The sequence below is a fragment of the Myxine glutinosa genome, chromosome 1, assembly GCF_964187855.1.
Source record: "Myxine glutinosa chromosome 1, kmMyxGlut1.1, whole genome shotgun sequence".
NCBI classification, from domain to species: Eukaryota; Metazoa; Chordata; class Myxini; order Myxiniformes; family Myxinidae; genus Myxine; species Myxine glutinosa.
Window position 1 is genome coordinate 36,226,508 of NC_136261.1, and position 25,338 is coordinate 36,251,845.

The window sequence follows — 25,338 nt, forward strand, 5'->3', positions numbered from 1 at the left end:
TCTATCGTCAGCAAAAGGAAAGGGACCCTGAAACAGAAAAGTTGCGTCTGATCTCATTAGAAGTGACATAAAAGAGGTATCTCAAAATAAGGACATTTACCCGACTACTCTCGATATGTCCACTGTCAATGCTGCAACCAAGTTCCTACCTGAGTCACTAAAGCTCTTGCTCGAAATGCTGTTTGTGGGGAAAGGAAAAGACTTAAAAATCTGCTCACTGGGACAGGTGATCATGCAAGCCACGAGGCCTAGGATCCTTCAAGCTCCACTGTTGGTGGGTCTTGGAATCCAAATGCACTTCCATTTTGGTTCTCGATTTCTCATAGACACGCTCTTTGCACATGGGTATCGTTGTTCATACACGGAGGTGCAAACGTATGAGCGCAGCGCAGCAGTCACGTGTGGAACAGACATCCCTGGTTTTACCCCTGGACATTTCATCCAATATGTGGCGGACAATGTTGACCATGACATCTGCACATTAAATGGGAGAAACACATTCCAAGGTATGGGCATTATTGCGAGTGTGACCCCGAAAACAGTCCGGACACTTCAGATTGCCCGTAGAGCTGTCTCGGCAGAGGACATCGCACAAGTGGGGCGAATCAATATACGACCTTTCACATCAGCATGTGGAGGAATGCAGTCCTTTCTCTACGAGAAGCTTCCAGCCTGTACCGACTTGAGACAAATCAGCTCAAATGTTGACCTCCTCTGGAAGGTTTCGCTTACTGTTCGATCACCTCGGCCCTCTTGGACAGGAATGATGCAGATGGTACACAAGGGAGAACATCCGGGTGAGGCATCAATAATGTTTCTGCCCATGATTGATCTCAGTCCAAGTGACTTGGACTGCATCAACTCCACACTGCATTTCGTTTGTGAACATGCGCAGAGATATGGTGTAACCCCGATACTGACATTTGATCAGCCACTTTGGTGGAAAGCTCTCACCATAGTCAAGAGCGAGCCAGCGGACAGCAAACTTCACTCGATTGTTCTAAGACTAGGAGGATTCCATACACTCATGAGTTTTCTTGGGTGTATTGGCCACCTGATATCTGGTACTGGACACAAAGAGCTTCTGGAAGTTGCATATGCCAGCAACACTACAACCCACATGATGAGTGGCAAAGCCGTGTCTAGAGCTATACGTGGACATCTACTCGTTGATGCAGCACTCAATGCAAAACTTGCTTCGAAGGTATTTCAGATGAACCTCCCAAGTGATGGAGACAGCGAGCGTACAGTTCCAGCAGAGCTCAATGATGCAGGCGACTTGTTTGACGGTCTGATGTCGGGTGACCAAGCAGTGTCAGACATCGAGTCATCGAAGGTGATGGAGGTCATTGGAGACAAAATCAATCAAGTGATTGATACAATAAGGCATCAACGGACAGCGAGACTGTGGTTACAATACATGGAAATGGTGGACATTATCCGTTTTTTTCTGAAATCTGAAAGAACAGGGGATTGGATGCTTCACTTGCATATCCTGCGCGCCATGCTTCCATATCTTGCAGCTTCCGGACACAGACACTACACAAAGTGCCTGCACATATATCTGCAACTGATGACCGAGTTACCAAAGGACCATCCAGAAGTACATCAGAAATTTCTCCAAGGATTCCAAGTTGTCCGACGGAGCGACAGATACTGGGCTGGTCTGTCTACAGATTTAGTCATCGAACAAGTACTTATGAGAAGTCTGAAGACATCAGGTGGTCTGACCAGGGGACGAGGGATGACAGAGACACAACGCTCAGTCTGGGTCATGGCTAGTCCTTTTTTGCAGAGGTGAACAACGCCCTCCAACACCTCACTGATGTGATGTATGTGACAAGTGAACAGCACAATGATCTATCAAAGTCTAGACAGAAGAATGATGTAGCTGATACCCAGAAAATGCTTGAGTTTCTTCATGAGAGGGATCCCTTTCAAGACGACGATGCTCTTCACAACATTTTCACTGGTATAGTTGCCCAGACAACGGTGAATGCTGATGAGGTGAAAACTGTGGGAGAAAGGCTCTTGGGCCAGATGAGTGGTAAACGTGTGCTTGAATACAGCTTCAAGAAGAAGGGTCAAGCCATAACTATGGACTCAGAGTCTGCAATGAAGACACCAGACGGAGACATCAATATCGACCCTCAGTTACTCTTCCAGAGACTTGTGATCGCTGGCACTGAAGTAGGAGACTTATCCAAAGCACTCCTTTGTGAGTTATGCACATATCCTCCATCTTTGTTCGAGACCAAATATGCCTTGCTGTCCGCCAATAAGCCAGCGTTAGCCTCAGCAATCAAATCCTTGGCACCTGCCGATACTGCACAACCGTCCGATATACAATACGTACTCGATGGCGGTGCCCTATTGCAGCGCATACCGTGGCAGTCAGGTGAACAGTACAAGGATATTCTTGACCGCTACCTGAAATATGTTAGTAGGCATTACGGGCATGCTATCGTCGTGTTTGATGGCTATCGTGAAGGTCCCTCAACGAAAGACTGTGCCCATCAGAAAAGGGGTGAGCGACCATCAGTGAAGGTATCTTTTTCTCAAACCATGACGCTTTCTGTCAAGATGGAAGAGTTTCTTCGGAACAAGGAGAACAAGCAACAATTCATAGACATTCTTGGTAAGAAACTGGAAGAATCTCATTGTGAAGTGCTTCATGCGAGTGGGGATGCGGACCTACTCATAGCAACAACTGCAGTTTGTAGCTCTTCAAAATCCAACACTGTTCTTGTTGGCGAAGACACTGACTTGTTGATACTACTGTGCTACTATTTTCGCAAGAATACTGCGCACACTCTCTACTTAATGTCGGAGCCGAAAAAGGGTTCATTGAATCCAAGACAATACGTGGACATTGGCAAAGTCAGAGAGGCTCTGGGTGATACTGTCTGTGAAAACATTCTCTTCATCCATGCGTACCTGGGATGCGACACGACATCAAGGGTCTTTGGGATCGGCAAAGGCACTGGACTCAAACTGTTCAAGGACAATGAAATGTTCCAGCAAGAGGCCCTAATTTTCGGCAATAAAGAGTCAACACAGGATGAGGTCATTGCTGCAGGAGACAGAGCAATGGTTTGTATGTACAGAGGCAAACCATCAGACAATTTGAACGAATTGAGGGTAGCAAAATTTCATGCTAAGGTGACAACAAACAAAACATCGTTGCACCCACGGGTACTTCCGCCCACGAGCTCAGCTTCCAAATATCACAGCCTACGGGTATTCCAACAGGTTCAGGAGTGGAAAGGACACAAACTCAACCCGCTTGACTGGGGATGGAGGATCATGGACACCAGGATGATCCCTATGCATTCTGACCTCGCTGCAGCACCGGACTATCTCCTAAAGCTGGTTAGGTGTTCTTGCAAGGGTGGTTGCAGTGATAAACGTTGTGGTTGTCGGAAACTTGGGCTGCCTTGCACATTTGCATGTAGGGAGTGCAGAGGTATTTGTGCAAATGCAGACGAATCAGTGGACGTTTTCGAGGATGCTGATGATAGTGACCATGGAAGAGACGAAGTGACATGTTAAATATTGTGAACGGACAGAAGGACATTGGGTACAAATAGTTGTGGTAGTGTATTCAAACATGGTTAAATAAATAATTTAGAGTTGATTTGGTGTATTATTAAGAGTGATATTGTCATATAATTAATTTCCAAACATTGCGGTAGTCCGAAAAGTTCCCAAATCGGAAAGGACCTGAAAAACCATGTTCCACTCAATATATTTAAGTATAATTTTGGGCAGATATTTAGTAGACATCAAGGTCTCAGAAAAGTATTACTTCATTTCTCTTGCAATTAGTGGTGGGTCCATTCACATTTTGACTGGACTATTAGGAAATGGAAAGAATATGGAACTACCCAGACTCTTCCTAGAGCTGGCCCTCTGACCAAACTGAGCAACTATGCAAGGACCTTGGTCAAGGAGGTGACCAAGAACCCAATGACCACTCTGACAGAACAACAGAGTTCCTTGGCTGAGATGGGAGAACCTGCCGGAAGAAAAAGTCTCTGCAGCACTTCATAAATCTAGGCTTTATGGAAGAGAGGCCGGACAGAAGCCACTCCTGAGAAAAAGGCACTTGACAGGATGCATGGAGTTTGCAAAAATGCACGTGAAAGATTCAGAGCATGAGGCAAAATATTTTGTGGTCTGGCGAGACGACAATTGAACTCCGACCTGAATGCAAAGCGCTATCTATGTCTGACTTCCAGGCTTGCACTTCCACACCCAGCTTCTTACAAAGGAGACATCTGACCAACTGAATCAAAGGTCCATCATGGGTCTAGTCTAACGTGAAAAGGCTACATTAGGAGACGTATTTCCTGCCAATGTGACTTCATCACAGCTACACTGTGAAAGATTTTAAATTAGATAAAGAAGTTACAGGGCCCAGTCATGCATTGCTCTCTTGCAAGTCCAATTCCCTGTTGGGGATTACAACATGTAGTCATGATATTTGCTTTAAAAGGTAGCCAGGATTTATCTGGACAACAAATGCATCCTTGTCACAATATTCAGCCAACACCAATGAAGGAAGTACTTTGCCTAAAACTTTGTGTGTGTGCAATCTAAAATGATGTGACCTAAATCTTTGTAATCATCATTATCTTAACATATAAACATCCTCCAAATAAAAACAATGACCAGCAGAGACACAGTGCACATCTTACTTGATCTTCACGCCAGTAGCCACCGAGCCGGTGGTGTTTGGCCCTTGAGTAATCGTTGTGTTTAAGGAAGCAGGTGGGCAAGTCTCCACAGGACGAGCACCCCCTTTCTTGGCCGAACGCTTTATCCGTTCTTCGAGCATACTCATGTCCTTTTCTGAGATCTGTGAAAGCAAGTGGGGTGGTGGAAGGCAGACAGGGGAAATTCATTTGCAAAATCAATAATGACAGTGACATCCAGCACTTCGGGGGTAACTGGCAAGATGAGATGGAATCCTGGACAGCTTTTCATGGGTCAGATGGCCCCTGGGCACTCGATCGCTCGCTCAAAGCCTGAGCTCGGTGGGGGCAAGAGGGCTTCACGCCTCTAGCTTAAACCCCCACTTGGGTGCGACTCATCACCCCCATGACAAGTTTCTGCAGTTCCTTGCAAGACCGCCTTCTCAACAAAAAAAAAATGTAGAAGGATCAAGCAAACACTCACAGAACCAATCATCTTGAGTGCCTGGTCTCCAGCAAGGTTGTAGGCCACAACAATGGCATTGAGAGCCGCATTTCGTACAGTTGTGTCACGGTCCCCAATAGCGCCTGCCATCTCACGCAAGGCTCTGGCTGGACTTGGTTGGCAAATGTTCATGCCATAGTTCTGAATGAGTAATCCTAACTCCTCTAAGCATTCTGTAAGGATCAGAGAAAAACAGAGTGCAAACAGGTGGAAGGATGAACAATTACCCAAAAATCACATGGTTAAAAAAATGTTCCACAAAAAGTTTCCTTCACATTTAGTTTGGCAGATGTTTCTTTCTTCGGAGCCAAGTGAATAGTTTTGAAGAAAAATCCAATCAAACTCTTCTCGGTATTTTAGGAATAGCAGTTTTAAGTTAGGAAAACCAAATTAAAGGTTGCATCCAGGGTTTTGCAATGGTTTCGATGGAGTCTCACCTGCACGTTGCTTCGAGTTCTTAGATTTAACTCCTTCGATGGTGAAGGCAAACATCTTGCTGGCAGGGTACACTTTACAAAGAAGGTTCATGATGGTGCGTACATCCTTGCGGATTCCATCCTTGGCTTCACCTACCTGGGGCAGAGAGAAAAACTAGTCAATTTTGGTCTGTTAAAGCACCGACCAAAGATGTGACTGCAGAGGCTGCCACTGATATGTGCAACACAAATAGAGTTAGGGGTGAGAAGTGGAGGAACCTCAGAAAAGAGTGCGGGAGAAAACCAAAGGAAGCAATGGCGGCAGCTAAGCGAAAGGCAGCCAGGACAGAGAGACGGCTTGTCAAAAACATTAAAATCGGTGGAATGACATGCTCAAAATACGTTTGAAAAAGTTTACTTCAGAAATTTAGCGCAAAACATAGGGATGAGTGTTAGAATATCAACAAGTGTGAGAATTGCTTTGCAATACATGCCCCCCACCCATGTGATATTTTCCAAATCCTAAAAGGGCATAACTGTGAAAAATTTAAGTAATGCCCTGAAACTCAAACTTGTTCTGCAACTTGTCATAATAAAGCCATTTAATAGGTTTCAGATGAATATGTTAAACGGTATGGGAAAAAAGTATTTGAAAACCACAGGTGGGAATGACGGATAGATGACAGATGGAGAGCAAACGTATAGTTCCCTATCGTGAAACCGGTAGGGGACTAATAAACTCAGGTTCATAAAACACCTTAATCCACAAGTCTTAAGAAAACACGGGCATGGGAGGGGTCTGCAAGCAGCAACTTTGATTGGTCGAGATGATGTAAAATGTCATAGCATTTTGTCCAAGTAAAGTGCCAAAAAGGCGATTGATGCTCTACGGTGCTCAAGTACCGTGGAACCCCGACATTTGCGGATCCTGCGTAATGGCGGTTCATGAAATGTGACCTGCTTCAACATTCGCAGTCCTGTGCTTCACATATTAATGGGCGCAAAAAATATTTTGATGGGTAACCACGAGAGATTATTTAATTATATATCTGTTTAGCTTTAAGTCTCACGATTCCTTCAGTACGATTCCACATGCTACCTCATGGAATATGGTGAAAACCTTGCACCGATCAGCAAGGCTGGTTTATGCTATGGTAAGTAAAAATGAACTTTTATTTTGGATCTGAAATAAAATGAAACTCCAACAGAAGGATTGTGATGCCAGGCATTTAAAATGTAAACATCTATCTTTGTAATAGACGTTGTCGTGGAGTGCCGTGTCTTCCTTCAGGCTTGGATTTGTGCTTTGGTTGGAATGATTTTCAATTTCGTTTGACTGCCAAACCGGCAAAAAAAGTAAAAAATATTATCTCACTTCTCTCTCCGCATGGGTTTGTGTCATTGTCAAAGGGGCCGTTCAGGGGTGGATCCAGGAATTTCAAGAGGGGGTGGGGAGGTGCAGCAGGTCAAAGGGCTGAAGAGGGGGAGAGGGGGTGGGGATCTTAGAGTCCTCCCCAAGGATTTTTTTTTTTCTTTTAACAACTGATCGTCAGAAACGGCATTTCCTGCATTCTTGTAAGTTTCTGCAATTCCTTGCATTCTTCCCTGGCCCAACGGTGAGTTTATCAGCCCAGCCGTTCCTTCGTCAAAACAAGAATAACTGCACTATAGTCACAACCTGCGACAAAATCCGGAAACGAGAAATGCACAAAGGACTCTTAAAAGAGTCCTTTGTGCTGTCATCCTGTGATAGATAGATAGATAGATACCTGTCATCACATGTGTATCCTGTAAACACACGCATATTTGTCACACATGGGGAAAGTTGAATGGTGCAGACCACAACTCTATCTGCCACTGGACTGCATCCAATATCACAGCATAGAATTTATCAACGAAAATCCGAAGGGGGGGGGGGGGGGGGGGGGAGGGGATGCACACCCCTGCACCTCCCATGGATGTGCCTATGCCGTTTAAAAAAAAAAGCAATTTGTCAGCAATTTTTGTTCAAACCTGACACCCTCACCCCTCTAACACCAACATCTAACAGACATCACCGAAGATATCACGCAACACTTGAAGACCATCTCAAGGGTGTCGGCAGGCTGACGAGGTGTCCCAGTCCCATATTTCCACAAAGGAACGTCACTTTTTCTGCCAAAATGACCCGCGTCCCGTTTCATACATTCCCGGGATGTGATTTATCCCGTATTTTTCGAGCACTGTGAACAATATTTGAAAAAGGAAAGCCAGCACAGTATACCATCAATAAGATGAAGCAGCAGTCGTAAACCCTGCAATGTCGTCAAACGACTAATCGCTTGAAAAGACGTCATATTTACCAAATATGGGCAATTGCTTTCATTTGCAAATTACATTGTCTGTGGGGAACAAAAGCAATAATGGAACAGTCATCAAAACTGCACGAACAATATTATTTTTGTACATCAGCAATTTACATTATTTTTTTTTTACAACCTTTATTTCTACGGATCTTGGCAAAGGATATAAATATGCAAAATATAACGTCTACTCAGGGGAGTAAAGTCACTTTTTCTTTCATCACCAGTTTAGTGACATATTTAATGACATGTATTCAACACATCATTAATGTATCGAGTATTTATGACTTCAGGTTTGGGATTTTCTCCATGTTGTGGTGAAAATCGGAGCTCCACATCACTGCAGCTGAGTTTTCTGAAACGGATGTCGTGTTTTTATGTTGTTGGGTCTTGTCTCGGTTGTTGTTGTATCCTGTGCAGTATTTCGTGTTAATTCGTTCATTTTTTTTGTGCTATTCGTTTTGTATTGTTCAAAGCCTGACACAGCCTTATCCTCAGATAGAAAGTGTGAAAATTATTTGTCTCATTGTTCCTCGTTTTGTTTCCTTCTTCCTCGCTATCTTGCTACTACCTCCTCAACATTATCCTATTTCCTCTCGTCACATCAAAAAATGAATTTGTCAGTCCATGTACTGATCTTCCACCTCCCATTCCCAACAGTAGCTCTGGCTGCAACCTCCCCTCCAAACCCAACTTTTGTTAATCTGTGTTGTCCCATTCTCCTAACAGTGACGACTCCATTGACATCTATCTCTCTCATCAGCCATACCACTTCAGCAAAGGACTTTTGTGACGTGACTCCATGTGACTGACTCGATATATAAACTTTCCCACCTCGATTTCTCCAAATAGCAAATCCTCCCTTCTGGTCTTGGTGATGACTAACTTTCCCGCAAATGTATCCTGCTCTTCCTCAGCTCCAATTGGTTCATCATGTGCATGTGAAAGTCAATATATCTGGCCATTCGCAGAAAGCTGCCTCAATGTCGGCATGTCTGGCATTTCACTCTAGCAAATTGGTAGGGAATGCAAGTGGCCACCTCTCTTCAGGAATGGTCTCCCATATCTACTGCCCCTGATTTAACTCAGCCTGGGAATTTTTCCACAGAAACCTGCTCTCATGCACAGATTAATCCCAACTCGTCTTCAGCTATAATACAGTTCTTCCCATCCATGGGACACCGAATCCTGTGGCGAGGAAGTTGCTCTGAAACAACCAACTCGCCTTCTCTTCCTGGAAGGCTAATCTGACCAAAGGCAATCTTAGTGCATTCAAAAGGTCAGCAACAAGTGCGTGTCCACTCACAGGAGAGCCATAAACCAACACCTGTTCAACCTCAAAAATTAACTTTCAGTCTTGTCTCCCTAAAGGGTGGCGAAACAAGACGCCACCAGATTGTTAAGTTTATCTCTCAAGTATGCTCCCCTTCCCTCTCCAAATGGCACCACAGTAAACTCCATTTGTGAGAAGGTTGAATTATTACCCTCGCCTGAGAGGGTATTGCATTTGAGTCCGTTTGTCTGTTTGTCCGCACAGAATACATATGATTTTCTCTGCAACTGTTGGTCCAATTGACAGGAAATTTTCACCATCGGTGCAACTCCACCTGTATAATTTTTAAATGATAATTATGTCATAGGGCACGTGGGACGAGCGCCATCTTGGAAAAAAACTGAAAAACTTTGCACCTCTATATCTCCAAATGTGCTGAATAGAAAAAATTGAGACGTGGCTCATTGTTAAGAACTCTCCATGGGGAATAAAATATGTTAATGATGATGTCATAGGTGCCTCCATTATGACGTCATAATTCGACAAGTACAAAACTTCATCCGATCAAGATGAAATTCCTTGAGCATAATCTCGGGATAAATTTGTGGAGAAAAAAATAATGACGTCATCGGTCACGTGGTTCGGCCACCATATTTGTTTTAACACAAAAGCCTTAAAAACCACTGAAAAACCATCCTGGCGAGGGTCTGCAATCTCCGATTGCTCTTTCTTGTTTAATACCCCTATGGGCTGGTGCTCCTGCCTCACACCTGGCTCGGCTTCACGCTGTTGAATCCAAAGCTTTCAGAATCATTGGAATCTCCCGCGATGAAGCTATCTCTGAGGGCCTTTCACTCACTCACCGCAGGCAGGTAGGTGGTCTTTCTGTCTTCTACCGACTCCTCTCCGGCCTTGCTCCCCCAGCTCTCTCTGTGCTCTGTCCCCCAAATATTCCTACATACAGGTCGCACAAGATCTGCCAGCCACCCTCTGATGGTTAAACTGCCGAAATCTCGGCTCTCTGCTCACCTTCACTCTTTCATTCCTCTTTTCTCCCGCCTCTGGAACAAACTCCCACACTCACTTCAATCACACTCCTCCCTCCAGGTCTTCAAAACAGCTGTTCACCACCATCTCTTATCTTCCCCCATCCAAAACCTTGATCTTTTCTACCCCCACTAATTCACCCCAGATCCACCTTGTTTGAAATTCCAACTTCTTTCCTGGAAGTCTTGGCAGTGTCCATATGTTTTATACCTCTCCCACCCCCCACCCCCCTTCCCATGCCTCCCCCCCAAAGCCCTCTCCCTCCCACAGTTCTCTCGATGTCTCCATGTCTCTCGGTCCCTGCTCTCAAATGTTGTGTTTGTGTCCTTCCCCCTCTCTCCCCATCTTGTCTACCGCTCCCGATGTTATTTGTTTTGTGTGTCTGTTTGTCTTTCTGTGTGATTAATGTTCGCTCTTTCACGAGCCTCGATCTTGTATACAAAAAAAAAAAAAAAAAAAAAATACTGCGTTTGCTTCCAAATCTTATAGAGCTCAGAGACCGTGGAATTACCAATTCCGAATTCCAAGCAGGGTTAGGCAGATTATTTCTATTTGCGCAATTTTAATCATTACTTTTCGGTAAGCACACATAATGAGTGACCGACCCGGCCACGTCGTAAAACTATTCAGTCCCATGTTCTCCACTCCACATATGTCACGCTGATGTCTCTGGCACTCCTACAACTTAATGCAGCTTTGCTCTATGCGCTCTCTTCACCTCTCCGCTGGGTGCTGCACCTGTGGGCTAAACACGTGTTCATGGTGGAGCATGTTTGATCCCTGGTAACGGAGGAATCATTTAAAAGATCTGGCAGGACACCCTTATTGTGTGCTTATGGCCATTCCGATTTTATCTTATTTCCTGTATTGTGTTTTCATTGTATCAGATCGCAGGTGTGCTTCATTACTTGCGAAAATCGAAGATTTTTCAAGTATATTGGTTGGTTGTGTGTGTTATTCATTCTGTCTGTCTGCCTGCCAATCACCTGCAGGTCAAAATTTTTAACCAATCTTCACAAAACTTCATCAAATGGTAGAGTTGGTAAATAAGCAAGAAGCCTATTGATTTTGAGGTAAAAATGTCAACATTGGCCAACAGTCAACTGTCACTTCTAAAATCCTAAATTTTGATCCATTCGACTTGAAATTTGAAAAGGATTTACGTATCAGGTCCCTGAATTCAACCACCAATTATTTAAAGGTCAAATTTGCTTTTGGGATTTTGCAAGTATCGGGCTCTGCACAAAGTCTTGTTTATTTATTTCTCTGCCCGTTTGGGTCCATCTACACCTTTTGTCACATGATTCTCTGTATTTGTCGACCGTTGCCTTCTTATAATAAACTATTCCATAAAAACGCATTTTGTGTGTTGACCCATTGTTGCAGATTTGGCATGAGAGAAACCATGTCAGTGCGGCTTTAATGGTAAATCCATGGCGGAGGTTAAAATTGGTAATACTCTTTTAACGAGAGTAGTGTAATGAACAATTCTGACCAGGGGCCGGGGAAATTATTTATATTTATGCAATTTTCTCCATTTTCCATGAGCTTTAAAGGACTTGAACAAGTTTTTCAGCACTTTGCAGTTGTGGAAAATGCTTTTTAATTTTTTCCAGGAATTTCAAGAAATGTGTGAACCCTGTAAATACTGAGCGTCTCTCTAAATCCCTGAATACTCGGTCTCAGAGCATCATGCAAGGAAGCAGCATGCACCCATTTTGAAGTCTTTGCTATGACACTGCCGAGGTTCGAACCACCGACTTTCCAGGCTCAGAATGGACGTACATACCATTACAACACCGAGTCTGGTAAAGTTAATTTTATTGGGACGATTGTGTTGTGATAAAATGAGTGCTTCATGTCAATATTACGAAATTAATGAAAATGTGTAACGTTTTCAGTTTACCATAACCCACACCACTTTTTTACATTATCAAATGTGCCAATACATCGAGAGTTTGAAAAATGTAGGATCCCATTGACGATATTTTTTCAATATCCTATCGAGCCAATCATAACGATATCGTGAAGCCCAAAGACAGACAGAGAAAAAGTGAACAAATTGCTTAATCCCGCTTTTCACTGCACGTGCACGGGGAAATGATGAATGAAGTGAAGTATAAACGTAAAAAATATATCAAAAACAAAATACTTTATGGGACAAATGTGACCACGATAGCAATATTTAGATATGAACAATGTGAAGAGATTTTATTCAGATGCAGTCATGGATCAAACCTTGAGAACCAAGTATGGCACGAACGCCTGTGCTTCATAATCCAAGAGATGGTAGTTGGCCGATCCAAGCGCCAGGAAGAGAAGCTTGAGATACTCTAGGGTACGCATAAGTATCGTAGTGTTGCTCTCGAAAAAACGCAGTGTCAACCACTTGACCACCAAGTCAAGGCATGAGATCAGCCCGTCCAATTCAGCATCGAGGTGCTGCGAAAACCACAGGCAGTCATGCAAACACCATTGCAGGCACGTGGCAGACACCATAGAAAGGCACACAAAACTGAGCAATACCTCTGTAAGAACACTCAGCGCCTTGATGCGGTGTTGGACGTCAGAGTGGAAGAGCTCATCCTGCAACCACCGTGCCACGCACGGCCCCATTTGCGTATGCAGCTGCTCAGTGTGTTCATCCCGTGGGTTAGTGAAGTTCCAGCGGATCAACTACACAGGACATCAAAAACACACTGCACATTAGAAAGCAATTTTTCACTACGCAATTTGGTGCCTGACGATATTGACCACGATACATTCGGTCGTTATTTATCTAATCTCAACCAAACTTCACAGGAGGACTAAAGGTCACATTATGAAGGTTGTAGCGAATTCATTTGCCCACCTCCTCCCCAAGGGGCTTTTCCCAGACTCGGATAGCTTTATCATGGCGTTTTTCCGAGGATGCTTCGATTTTAAAAAAGGCATAATATTGATGTTATCACAAAACAAAATATCAAAACTGATGTTATTTGGCTTCGCTTCCGGTTTTGCTGGTGAGTGTGTTTTCCAAGCTCTCCACGCTATCAAAGTTGAGTATTTGTTCCCGTTTGTATTTTTGTCAAAACTGTATTTTTATTTTACGGTGTGTGTGCCGACTGTGTATTTCTGGGAAGATCTCGGTGTGGACCGTGCATGCCTGTATATAATCGTCGGTTGTTTCCTGCAGCGTATTTCAGGCCTAGTCCCTCGAGGCTTAGTTGTCACCTCGAGGCGATCGTTTGTGGTCCATTTACTTTCGTTCTCTCACTTTTTTCCAGTCTTTCTTTTCACTCCATACTTCCCCAAACATCTTACCCTTTGTTTAAAGTCTTAATTCCAAGAAACAAAAAAAAACAAAAAAAAAAACAATTTGTTTTCCCCTTCTTTGTTCGTTCGTTCTTGGACCAGATGTTTCACCCCACCCGTTTTTTTCCTCTCCTTCCTTCATAACTAAATCCTCTCCAGCTAAAAGACACCTTTCCAATTCTATTTTTCACCATACTCCTTCAACTTTATCCTTCTTCCTCTGATCCACTTTCACCTAACCTTCAAAAAAAACATTACCGAAAAATTTAATACGTAGGCCTCTCCTCCCGTACTAACACATTTGCTGATACACCTGCCTGTTCCTTCGTTCTCTGTTCTCCTGGCTGTCAAATCCCAATTTTTTTTTTTGGAATACAGGATCGAGGCTCGTGAAAGAGCTAACATTTATCACACACACACACACACACAAAAAAAAATCAAACACACAAAACATAATAAGGGCAGCGGTGGACAAGATGGGGAGAGAAGGGGAAGCACAAACACAACATTTGAGAGCAGGGACATCGGGAGATCTGTGGGAGGGAGAGGGCTTGGGCAGAGGAGGCATGGGAAGGGGAGGAGGAGGCGTGGGAAGGGGGGGGGGGGGCGGGAGAAGTAAAAACACAAGGACACTGCAAGGACTTCCAGGAAAGAAGTTGGTATTTAAAAAAAGGGGATCTGGGGTGAAATTAGCAGGGGTAGAAAAGATCAAGGTTTTGGATGGGAGAAAGATAAGAGATGGTGGTGAACAGCTGTTTTAAAGACCTGGAGGGAGGAGTGGGATTGAAGAGAGTGAGGGAGTTTGTTCCAGAGTCAGGAGAAAAGATGAATGAAGGAGTGAAGGTGAGCACAGTCTTAATTTCGGCAGTTTAACCATAAGAGGTCCCGGTGTGTACCCCGGTTTAGAATAGGTACACCGTATCCCTGCGCATCGTAAGAGGGACCAAGGGTTGGCGTCAGGAAGGGCATCCGGCCATAAAAACATTGCCTCAAACAGGGAACCATGATTGTCATGAGGCCCACAAGGCCCCACTCTTGCGGAAAATGGCCTTCAAACGATCATTCATATTCATTCATTCAACCATAAGAGGGTTGTAGGCAGATCTTGTGCGACCTATAGGAATATTTGGGGGACAGAGCTGAGAGAGAGCTGGGGGAGCAAGGCCGCAGAGGGGTCTGTAGAAGACAGAAAGACCACCAACCTGCTTGCGGTGAGTAAGTGAAAGGCCCTCAGAATCGGCTTCATCACACTAGATTCCAATGATTCTGAAAGCTTTGGTTTCAACAGCGTGAAGCCGAGCTAGGTGTGAGGCAGAAGCACCGGTACAGAGGGGAAAACAGTATTCCATTGAGCTGCGGATGAAAGCCTTGTATGTGGTGAGGAGCTCAGGTGTGCCAAGGAAGGACTTCGCACGACGGAGGATGCCCAATCGGCGACTGGCTTTGGAGGCCAAATTGGAAATGTGGTTTCCCCAGGAAAGATCATGGCAGATAGTGAGACCCAAAAGCTTGACAGACAGAACTTCTTGGAGAGGATTGTTCAGAAAGTAGATGGGAGGGTTGTCCAGTCGGTCTTTTCGGAGAGCCATAGTAAGAGTGTGAGATTTGTCAGGATTGAAAGACATGTTCCACTTGTTTGACCAGTCTGTGATTTTGTCCAGGTCTGCAGAGAGAGTGAGGAGGCTGCAGACTGCCGATCTGAGGAATGAGGAATGGAGCGGCAGAGAGTGGACTCATCAGCAAAGAGGTAGAGAGGATTTTCAAGAGTCAGAGAGATCATTGATGAAGACCAGAAAAAGCACAGGGCCCAGAACACTGCCTTGGGGAACTCCAGCCAGAACAGGAAGGGGAGATGAGAGAAACCCGTTCAGGGCCATAGAGAGGAAGTCCACAAGCCATGCGTGGAGATTTCCATGGATACCATAGGAGGAGAGTTTGGTGAGCAGAGCAGGGTGCCAGACCATATCGAAGGCACGTGATATATCAAGGGAGACAGCTCTAATTTCCTGTTTGGCATTGAGGACCTCCATCCATTGTTGAGACAGCAGCAGCAGCATGTCCAGAGTAGAGTGGCCTGGTCTGAAATCAAATTGATGGTCAGAGATCAAGCCATTTCAGAAGAGGAAAGATTTGATATCCGAAACAATGATGGATTCCATGACTTTGCTGATAATTGGGAGAAGGCTGATTGGTCTGCAGTTGCAAGGATCTGTTTTTGCACCTTTTTGTGGAAAGCGGTGATGTTGGCCGATTTCCAAGCTGATGGCAAATTAACTTGAGCAAAGAGCGGCAGGGGAGTGAGAGCGGCAGAGCAAGATTTTAGGACACGTGGGCTGATGCCATGAGGTCCAGTTGCAGAATCAGAATCGAGGGATGACAGAAACTTCTGCACCTTGTCAGGAGAAAAGGACACAGAGTCCAGGAGCAGCTGGGTACGACTGGGTACGGTGGGTACAGAGAGGGATGGGTTTGGGACACAAGATTTAGAGGCAAACACAGAGTTGAGGCATTCAGCTTTTTCACGAGCGGAGTCAGCTGTGTAGCCGTTTGAGGTAAGGGAGGGGATGGAGGAGGAACAAACACCTGAAACAGATTTGACAAGATGCCACAAGGATTTGAAAGAGGGAGACAGGTTTGAGAGTTCAGTCTTGAGAGAGGAGAGATATTGTTTCCTGGCTCTCTTGAGGGTGGACACACACTTGTTTCGGGCTTTGTGAAAGGAAATGAGATTTCCTTACGTTGGATTTGCTTTCCAGGAGGCGAAGGCAAGTTGTTTCTGGGCAACTGCCTCACCACAAGATGTGAGTAATACCATGTAATACCAAGTAATACCAAGTAATACCAAGTAATACCATAATATCAAGTAATACCAAGAGTAAATGTAATACCATGGACGGGAGGAAGGGTATGACAACTGAAGACGAGAAGGGATAAATCTGGGCATGAGAGAGCAATTTACTTTGGAAGAATTCCCAGGATGAGTTGATGTCAGAGGCAGTAGAGATGGGAGACCAGTCCAGATGATTGATGGCTGCTTGAAGACCGTGCCAGTTGGCCTGAGTGAAATGCCAGACTCGTCGACGCTGAGGAGTCTCTCTGAGAATGGTCAGAGAGATGTCCACTTCAACAAGCACATGATCAGATGAGCCGATTGGAGCAGAAGACGAGTAGAAGAGCAGCAGACATTTGCAGGGAAGTTTGTCATAACCAAGTCTGGAAGTGAACATGCTCCGTTGACTGAGATCTGGGTCGGGAAATTGACAGATTGTGTCAGTCCCAGTGAGTCGCAGAAGTCCTTCGCTGAGGAGCCATGGCTGGTGAGAGAGGTATCCACACCCAACCAACTGGCATGATGATAGTTGACATCCCCACATATTAGGAAGAGAGAGTTGATATGAGTGGATATAATTTGGTCCATGTTATCAGACAGCGAGATATCGATGGAGTCATCACTGTTTGGTGGACGGTACAACACACATATGAACAAAAGGTGGGAGTGAAGGGGAAGCCGTAGCCAGAGGTACTCCTGGGGGTGAGGTGGAGAGAGGGAAGTGCAAGGAGAGTGAGGAAGAGAGTTTTTTTGATAAATATAGCAAACCCCACCTCCAGGACGAGGCTCAGGTCTATCATACCGGAGGAGGGAGTAACCAGGGAGAGAAGCCTCTCTTCAGTGAAAGACACATGAAAGCCCGCTTGGAGTTTGCAAAAAAGCACCTAAAGGACTCTCAGAATGTGAGAAACAAGATTCTGTGGTCTGATGAAACCAAGATTGAACTGTTTGGCTTCCGTCTGGCCACTCTGCCATAAAGCCCAGATCGGTGGAGTGTTGCAGTGATGGTTGTCCTTCTGGAAGTTTCTCCCATCTCAACACAGGATCTCTGGAGCTCAGCCAGAGTGACCATCAGGTTCTTGGTTACCTCTCTTATCAAGGCCCTTCTCCCCAGATTGCTCAGTTTGGCCGGGCGGCCAGCTTTAGGAAGAGTCCTGGTTGTTCCAAACTTCTTCCATTTAAAACCTTTGAAATAAAAACCTTGTGTGACATATTATGTGGACTCGTTGTTCAAAGTACGGAATGCCTGCTTCGTTTACACAAGAGTGGGTCAAACGCTACCGGTAAGTCAACTACCTCTTGTGTGATCGAGGTAACAGTTTCTTCTGTGTGCCAAGCCTCCAAAACACGTCTTCTGTTTCTGTTGGGTGTGGAACCCAAAATATGAACGCTATCCCATAAAGGTGTGTGGCCTTCCTTAAGGCCGTGTTTGGCAATAGCAGATCTGCTGGGATAATTACATTCAAATGCTTTTTGGTGTTCAGCAATACGTTGACCGAAGGTCCTCCCGGTTTCACCCACATACTCAGCTCCACAACCACAGGGCACTACGTATACCACCCCTGACCAATCCTTCATCGGAAGCTTGTCCTTGACCCTCATAAGAACTTGGCGAAGGGTGAAAACCGGTGTGAAACTAACCCTCACTCCTGCCGCTTTCAAAATTCTGCCGACCCTCTGTGAAACCCCCGGTACAAAAAGGCAGAACACACAAACCCTTTGGTTGTTCTCTCGGTCTCAGCCTGTTGTGTGGGGAAGCCCTTATCGTTTTCCTGTTGGGTAGCAAGCTGTCAGGATAACCATTTGCCCTGAACACATTTTGAAGATGGTCCACCTCACTCATCTTGTCTTCAAAGGTAGATGGTAAATCACGTGCTCTTTTTGAGAGGGTGATCATTAATCGCATTAATCTTTTGTGTTCCATTGGATGGCAAGAATTCAAATCAAGGAAGCGATCAGTGTGTGTTGGTTTTCTGTACACCGTTACCTTTAAGGCTCCTTTGGGATCCCTTGCTACGAGTGTATCCAGGAAAAAATTCAGGAAATATCTGAATAATAAGGGAAAAAAATATCCAGGAAAAAAAAAAAATGTAAACATTTTTTTTTTGCTATAATATATTTGTTTTAATTTAATTTACAATTTAATTATTTTCAAGTTTAACTTCCAATTAAATGTAATGATTGTTCCTGATTTTCTGAACACTTGAGTTATAATCCAGCATTGCTTTCAGGATTGTTTTGAGCCGTAAACATGCGGTTGATTTTTTAATTTGGTCAGTAACGTCTCCGTTCACGAGAGAGGTGTGATACGGTTTAATTGGCTGTCCAGCTTTGCCCACCCCACTTTGCATAAACCCCGCCCACTTTGCATATAAGTGGATGTTGAGATGATTTTATCACTCTTGAGGAAGATTAACGGAGGCGTGTGGCTTTCTCACATGTTATTAATCGAAACGTTGAGTCATTGTTTGTTCAATTAAAAGTTGGAGATCTTACCATGGAGTCATTTGGATTTACTCCCAACTGCAAGTCTTTGCTTTTATATATGTATGTTTGTATGTATGTATGTATGTATGTATGTGTTTGTATGTATGTATGTATGTATGTATGTATGTATTTGTAAGTATGTATGTATGTATGTATTTGTAAGTATGTATCTATGTATGTATGTATGTATGTATGTTTGTATGTGTATGTATGTATGTATGTATGTATGTATGTGTGTATGTGTATGTATGTATGTATGTATGTATGTGTGTATGTATGTATGTATGTATAACTGTGTATATATATATATATATATATATATATATATATATATATATATATATATATTGTTGCGAATATGGAATTTGGCCTCCATATCCGCTTGTAAATATTCCCCTATTTTCTCCAATACTCCCCAACTTTCCCCAATCCCCCATTCCCTAGTCCCATTGCATGTAAATAACAATCAGTAGAGCCGACCTTCCCCTTATTCCCCCATTAAATGTCGTGCCCAGGTCCACCGCACCACACGTAGACAACTTTCGGACATCTTGCTAGTTATTCTTAGTCTATGTCAGTTAAGGCCTCGTTTCCATTAAGTATGACTCTTCGTTGCACCAGAATGTGATTATATGGCACCAGTAGTGAGTTTAGGACCTTTCCCATACCTCCTCCCATCTTCTTCCCCATCTACAACAACAGAGGGGCACGGCGCTGCGCGGGGGGGAGTGTGCGTCCTCCCACCGGCTCGGTTCGCCGCCATCGACAATGCGCTCCAGACGATGCGCTCCAGACCATGCGCTCCACGGGGTTACCACGAAGGGGCTCCTTGTCAGCTCCTCGTCAAGGGCGGAGCCTGGTAAACCCCCCGCACGCACCCAATGAGAAGCAACGTGCCGATTCCACGAGGCGGAGCTAACGAGCCGAGGGCGTGTCACTCCCCGCCGGATATACGCGGCCACGCGCCGGATGTGACGGGAGATTCGCCCCCAGCTGGAGAAAGACGGACCTGCGAGCGCTGAAACAGATGCGCCTGAGTTTGGAGAGGCCTGAGAAAGCCCCGCCTGAGAAAGAACGTCACCTCTGAGCGCTGCGACGAGACCTCCCCGCATCTCTGGACCGAACCGTGTTGATCCTGCCCCGAGCCCAGGAGGACCTGGAGCCATCGATACCCGCTTTCCTGCCATCAACCCCCGTGTGAGTCAGCCGTTGTCCCGTTTGTCTGTCGTCTGTCCGGGGTTAATATAAGAGTGTGTCTAAGTGCCTGTCTTTCTGTGATATACCTCTCGTCCCTGTAATCTGACCTTCCGCACGAATATAATCTCCTCCGGAGGTCTTGAGAACCGTATCCCTGGTGTCTGTCATTATAATTCAGCCGTGTGTCTTCTTTTTCCTTATTGAGCCAGCGTGGCGCGGCTTTGTCAACGTTCGAGTACAATCGGGTAATTTGTGCGGACACGACGGCCATTCCGCTCGGCCCACCTTAACATCAAAGTCGTGTCAGTAACAATTGGTTGTCAGGAGTTGGATTCGAACCTGGGACTAAATTTATTTAGCCCAAATTTTGGAACACCAATTGTACTATTAGAGTAACAATTGGTGTCGAGGAGTGAGATTCGGACCCGGGACTAAATTAGTTAGGCCCAAATTTTGGGAGGGAAAATCGGTTCGGAGCGCGTACTGCGCTCGACAAAATCGAGCCGGAGCGCGGTCCCGCGGTTACTGCGCTCGCCGAAATTATAACGAAAAAAAAAAAAAAATTTGGATTTGTTTTACGAAACTCGAATTTTGCAAGTCGCGCTATGGCGGATCAAGACGGCTGGGGTCCGGTAGCGGAGAGTGAAGCAGGGTCGGTCCAGGACCAAATTGAGGGACATGAGGGACATGAGGAGAGCGAAACAGCGAGGGTAGCAGGTGCACAAAATGGCGCTCTAGCGCACGTGATTACAGCGGCGCCACATTTAGCCACGCCCATGGTCGCGGTAGTCGAACCGGAGATGCCAATGGATTTGAACCTTTTTTTTATACAAATGAAGGCCCTTATGGCCCAGAATAGTGAGCGATTGGAGGGCCGGATGGATGCTCAGAGTGAGCAATTGGGGGTAATGGGGAACCGGATGGATGCTCAGAGTGAGCAAATGAGGGTTGATAGTGGGCGATTAGAGGGCCAAATGAGGGGTACCGGTGAGGGATTAGAAAAGAAATTTGAGGGGTTAGACAACGGGATAAAAGAGGTGAAACATGGGTTAACGGGGGTAGAAAACAGAATGGCCGCTCAAGAGAATCAAATGGAAGGGATGCAAAAGGGGTTAGAGGGGGTAGAAAACAGAATGGCCGCTCAAGAGAATCAAATGGAAGGGATGCAAAAGGGGTTAGAGGGGGTAGAAAACAGAATGGCCGCTCAAGAGAATCAAATGGAAGGGATGCAAGAGGGGTTAGAGGGGGTAGAAAATAGAATGGCTGCCCAGGAGAATCAGATAGAGGGAGTGAAAAATGGGTTAGAGGGGTTAGAAAACAGTATGGAAGGCAAATTGAGGGACATGAGGGACCAAGCGGAAAGGGAAGTTAAACAAATGGAGCAGCAGATAGAGGGGGTCAGAATGGGGGTAGAAACCAAACTGGATGCTCACAGGGAGGAAATGGAGCAGATGAGGGTGGCATCTGGGCAGGAGATGCAAGTGATGGGAGAGGAGATCAGAAGAGGAGTGAGTGAGGAGGTCAGAGGAGTGCGCGAGGAGGTGAGGCACTGTAAGGAGCACATGGAGAAGGAGGTGAGAAAGGGGACTGTAAAGTTACAGGGGGGCATAGAGGTCCTGACGCAGGAGGTGGAGCAGCTAACAGAGGGACAAAAAGAACTAACGGACCAGGTAAAGAGGAACACTGCGGTATTAGGAGGTTTAAAAGCGACACAAAACGACATAAAAAACGACTTGATAGCGACGAAGAGGGAATGTCAGATGGTACGTGAGGGACTGACAACGAGGTTGGACGAGGTGATAGAGGTAATGGAGACGAAGGACCGGCAGGTGAGGACGCACCTGGAAACGGTCAAGGTAGCCTTGGAGGACGAGCTTGAGGAGACGTACCGGGGAATAAAAGAGGTGAAGCACAAATTAGAAGAAGTGGAAGAAGGGATGAGTGAAATTAAGAAGCGACGGAGAGGGGATAAGAAAGAGATAAAAGAGGAGATAAAAGAATTGGTCCAAAGTCTGTGTTTGGATCGTGATGATGTGCTCATTAACCGGATGAGGGATTCGCAGGTGATGGAGGAGAAGCGAAGAGGAAGAGGACCCGGTGTAAGTGGTGACCAATATGGTCGTGCGTATGATGCGCCAGGGGATTTAATAAGCTTGGGGGTCGAGATAGACCCGGGTGTTCGTGAGAGGCCGTTGGTGAAGTGTGCGACAGGTCTGGTGTGCGAAAGAGGAGGTGTGCGAGAAAGTCCGACTCTGGGGTGTGTGAGGAAAAAGTGCGTGCCAAGGAGTGAGGGTGCTGGCGAGAGTGAGTCGGTCGTAGCGTGTGTGCGAGGGAGCACATGGAAGCGCGGGGTGGTGAGTGTTACAGAGGGTGTGACGGGAGAGTGTGCGCAAGAGTGTGCGCGAGAAAGGTGTGTGACGGACAGGTGCATGAGGAAAGAGTGCGCTGTCAGAAGTAAGGAAGAGTGTCCACCTGTGGTGAGTGTTACAGAGGGTGTAACGGGAGAGTGTGCGCGAGAAAGGTGTGTGACGGACAGGTGCATGAGGAAAGAGTGCGCTGTCAGAAGTAAGGAAGAGTGTCCACCTGTGGTGAGGGTTACAGAGGGTGTAACGGGAGAGTGTGCGCGAGAAAGGTGTGTGACGGGCAGGTGCACGAGGAAAGAGTGCGCTGTCAAGAGTAAGGGTGAGTGCGCTGTCAGGAATGGAGGTGAAAGTAGTGAGAGTGACATGGAGCGTGAGTTAGTTGTGACAGGTGAGCGAGGATGTACACCTGGGATGGAAGGATGCACACCTGGAATGGTAGAGCGTGAGTGGGAATGCACGCTGGAGTTGGTGGTGAGGCACGTGGTTGGGTGTGCGAATGAGGGCACACCTGTGATTGTCACAGAGGAGGTGACCGAGGAGGGGGCGCGAAGCGGTGTATTGGTGAGATGTGCGAGCAACGAATGTGTGCCAAAGTGTTCGGTGGTCAGGTGTGTGACCAAGGCTGTGAGTGGAATGGGTGTACCGAGGTGTGTAAAGAAAGGTACGAGGGGCATGGAAACGGCTGGATGTGTGAGCAAGGAACGGGCTGCGGGGTGTAAGCATGCAGGTGAAGCATCGACATTAAACGGGTTAGAGGTTAGGTCGACTTTTAGCCGAATCGGGCCCTCGGTGCGTGCTGGGCCTCGCTTTGAACGGCCGCGTCCGTGCTCCACTAGGCGGAGCGGGCAGCCCGATAGGAAGGGTCGTTATGGCGACCACGTTTTGTTGAGACGTGCCGGCAGGTCGAGATCGGGACATTGGATGGCTCCACGCCGAGGTGGTGCGTGGGATCTCGGCCCGGGTAAGCCCCTGTCCCTGCCCCGAATGCCGGACGCATCCAGCCGCTGGCACAAAACAACCAGCATCCATTGCTTGGCTTTACGAAGCCGGGCTTTGGACAGGGATTGGCGCACCGAGAGGTATTAGTGAGTCGACTGGGTGATGAGGTTAGTGTTTTGGACCCAAAATTAGAGAAAAACAAAATTTGATGATTGGCAAGGGATTGGCAGTAGTGATTGGCAGATGATGGGTAGTGATTGGCAAATTTTTAATTTGTTGAAATTTGATGTGCAAAATTGGTAGTGAGAGACCCCCGATGTGGTGGGATGGCATCCCTGCCACCCTTCCCCTGAGGGGGGGCAAAGGAGCAATAGTTTATGGGGTGTATGGCAGTGAAAACTAGCCCGGGTGGGTTAGGATATTGTGTGTAGGGATCTAGCAAAGATGACAGTAGGTGACGTTAAGTTTAGTTAGTGACTGATACCTGCAGTGGGGACGCAGGTAGATTAGTATGGATGATAATGACGTGGGAGCGCAATAGTTTAAAGGGACGACTGGGAAGCGCAAGTTTCAGAAGGGAGTAGTTAGCTGAGATGATGCCGTGTGTGTGAGGATGGAACAGGTGTGATTGCACAGGTGTGCAATTGGACAGGTGTGTGGAGCAGTGTATGAGTAGTGAGTGTGTGGACCAGCGCGAATGCGCTTGGGGAGAGAAGGGTGCAGGTGGCACCAAGTGTGAGAGCACAGGTGTGCAAGTACAGGTGTGTGGAGAGAGTTGGAGTAAGTGGTACGGAGTGGTGTGCATGGTGCGAAGGTGTGGATGGGGGAAGAGTGGACCCCTTTCACGAATACCCGGGGCGGGTAGTGTAAGTGTTAGGTAGAGGGTATAGGTAAGTTGTGGTTGGATATTGGCATTTGTGGTGCGGTTGCAGAATGGTGTTGTGAATGGGTGCATTAGTGTTGTGGAAATGGCGGGGCGTGTAGCCTGTTAGTGTGTGTAGTTGGTTGGGCACTCCACCACTGTGAGGATGTCGGCCAGGTGAGGCCGCAGGTGGGCTCTGGGAGCCGGTAGTTGTGGATGGGGCCCGAGGATCCGGAGGATGGACCCGGGTAGCCCAGTGCCAGAGAGGGCACCGAGTGGGGAGAGTGCCAGAGGGCCTTCCCCTGGTAGTTAGGTTAGGGTAAGGAGCAGGTAAGCTCGGAGGCAACTGCAGTGGTGGAGGTGTGCAGGTGGGTAGACCCACTGGGAGAGGTACACGTCGCAGCCCAGAAATTGTACGAGGGCACCGGGAGATGAATCGGGGGAGTGAGACCCCAAATTGAAGAGCACCACAGTTTGGCCAATGGGAATTGGTTTTTAGAACCCATAGTGTAAGAGGGCCAATGGTTTGGCCGGAGAAAGACCCCGGGTAGTGTAAAGTTGTTAGTCATTTAGGAAATAGTTAGGATTGAAGAACCTGTCGCACCATACGCAGCCACTTACCTGTGGTGATGATGATGACTCCACACCTGTGTTTTCTTTGTTTTGTTGCAGGAGATGAATCGCTGTGTGGATTTGTGAGACGCATCACGACGTGGATGAGACATTGGGGGTGATTCCATCTCTCCCTCCCGAGGAGGGACTGATGATGAATTGGTGATGGCAAATTTTGATGTTCAGTTGAAAATGGCAAATTTGATTGGTTAGGAGGGAGAGAAGACGAATTTGGTATATGGGAGGAACGGGGAAGACAGTAGGGATGTTTGTTGATTTGTAAAGTAGATGTTTATGGGTAGTGTTGTGTTGTGTGGATACAGTAAGGGGTAAGGGAGGGGCCATGTAGGTTACCTGGTGGGGGGGGGGGGAGCGTACGATAGGAACGTACCTGTCTCACCTGGTTCCCATGTGCCCCCAGTGTGCATCACCTTACATTGCGTGCACTTTTGCGCCCTTACCACCTTACTCACT

General features: G+C 46.3%; 2 protein-coding genes, 1 long non-coding RNA gene and 1 other non-coding gene across 4 annotated transcripts in view; 2 read left to right on the plus strand and 2 right to left on the minus strand.

Moving 5' to 3' along the window:
• The window catches only part of LOC137414448 (uncharacterized), a 368,155-nt gene that overhangs the window by 169,980 nt on the left and 172,837 nt on the right, over window positions 1-25,338 (plus strand). The gene's annotated exons all lie outside the window — the stretch shown is intronic.
• Window positions 1-25,338, minus strand: part of CKAP5 (cytoskeleton associated protein 5) — a 138,451-nt gene that overhangs the window by 19,358 nt on the left and 93,755 nt on the right. Inside the window, exons 25-29 of the mRNA XM_078770985.1 lie at window positions 12,807-12,956; window positions 12,519-12,722; window positions 5,640-5,775; window positions 5,182-5,375; window positions 4,701-4,861 (exon numbers count right to left, since the gene is read on the minus strand). Coding sequence (XP_078627111.1) covers window positions 4,701-4,861; window positions 5,182-5,375; window positions 5,640-5,775; window positions 12,519-12,722; window positions 12,807-12,956 — 845 coding nt within the window. The remainder of the gene's footprint in view (window positions 1-4,700; window positions 4,862-5,181; window positions 5,376-5,639; window positions 5,776-12,518; window positions 12,723-12,806; window positions 12,957-25,338) is intronic.
• LOC137419702 (small nucleolar RNA SNORD67) lies at window positions 4,987-5,106 on the minus strand. Its single transcript, XR_010983000.1, has one exon. It is a non-coding gene; the product is annotated as a small nucleolar RNA SNORD67 (small nucleolar RNA).
• On the plus strand, window positions 11,045-11,979 carry LOC137422728 (uncharacterized). Its single transcript, XR_010983578.2, has 3 exons — window positions 11,045-11,063; window positions 11,168-11,212; window positions 11,897-11,979. It is a non-coding gene; the product is annotated as an uncharacterized LOC137422728 (long non-coding RNA).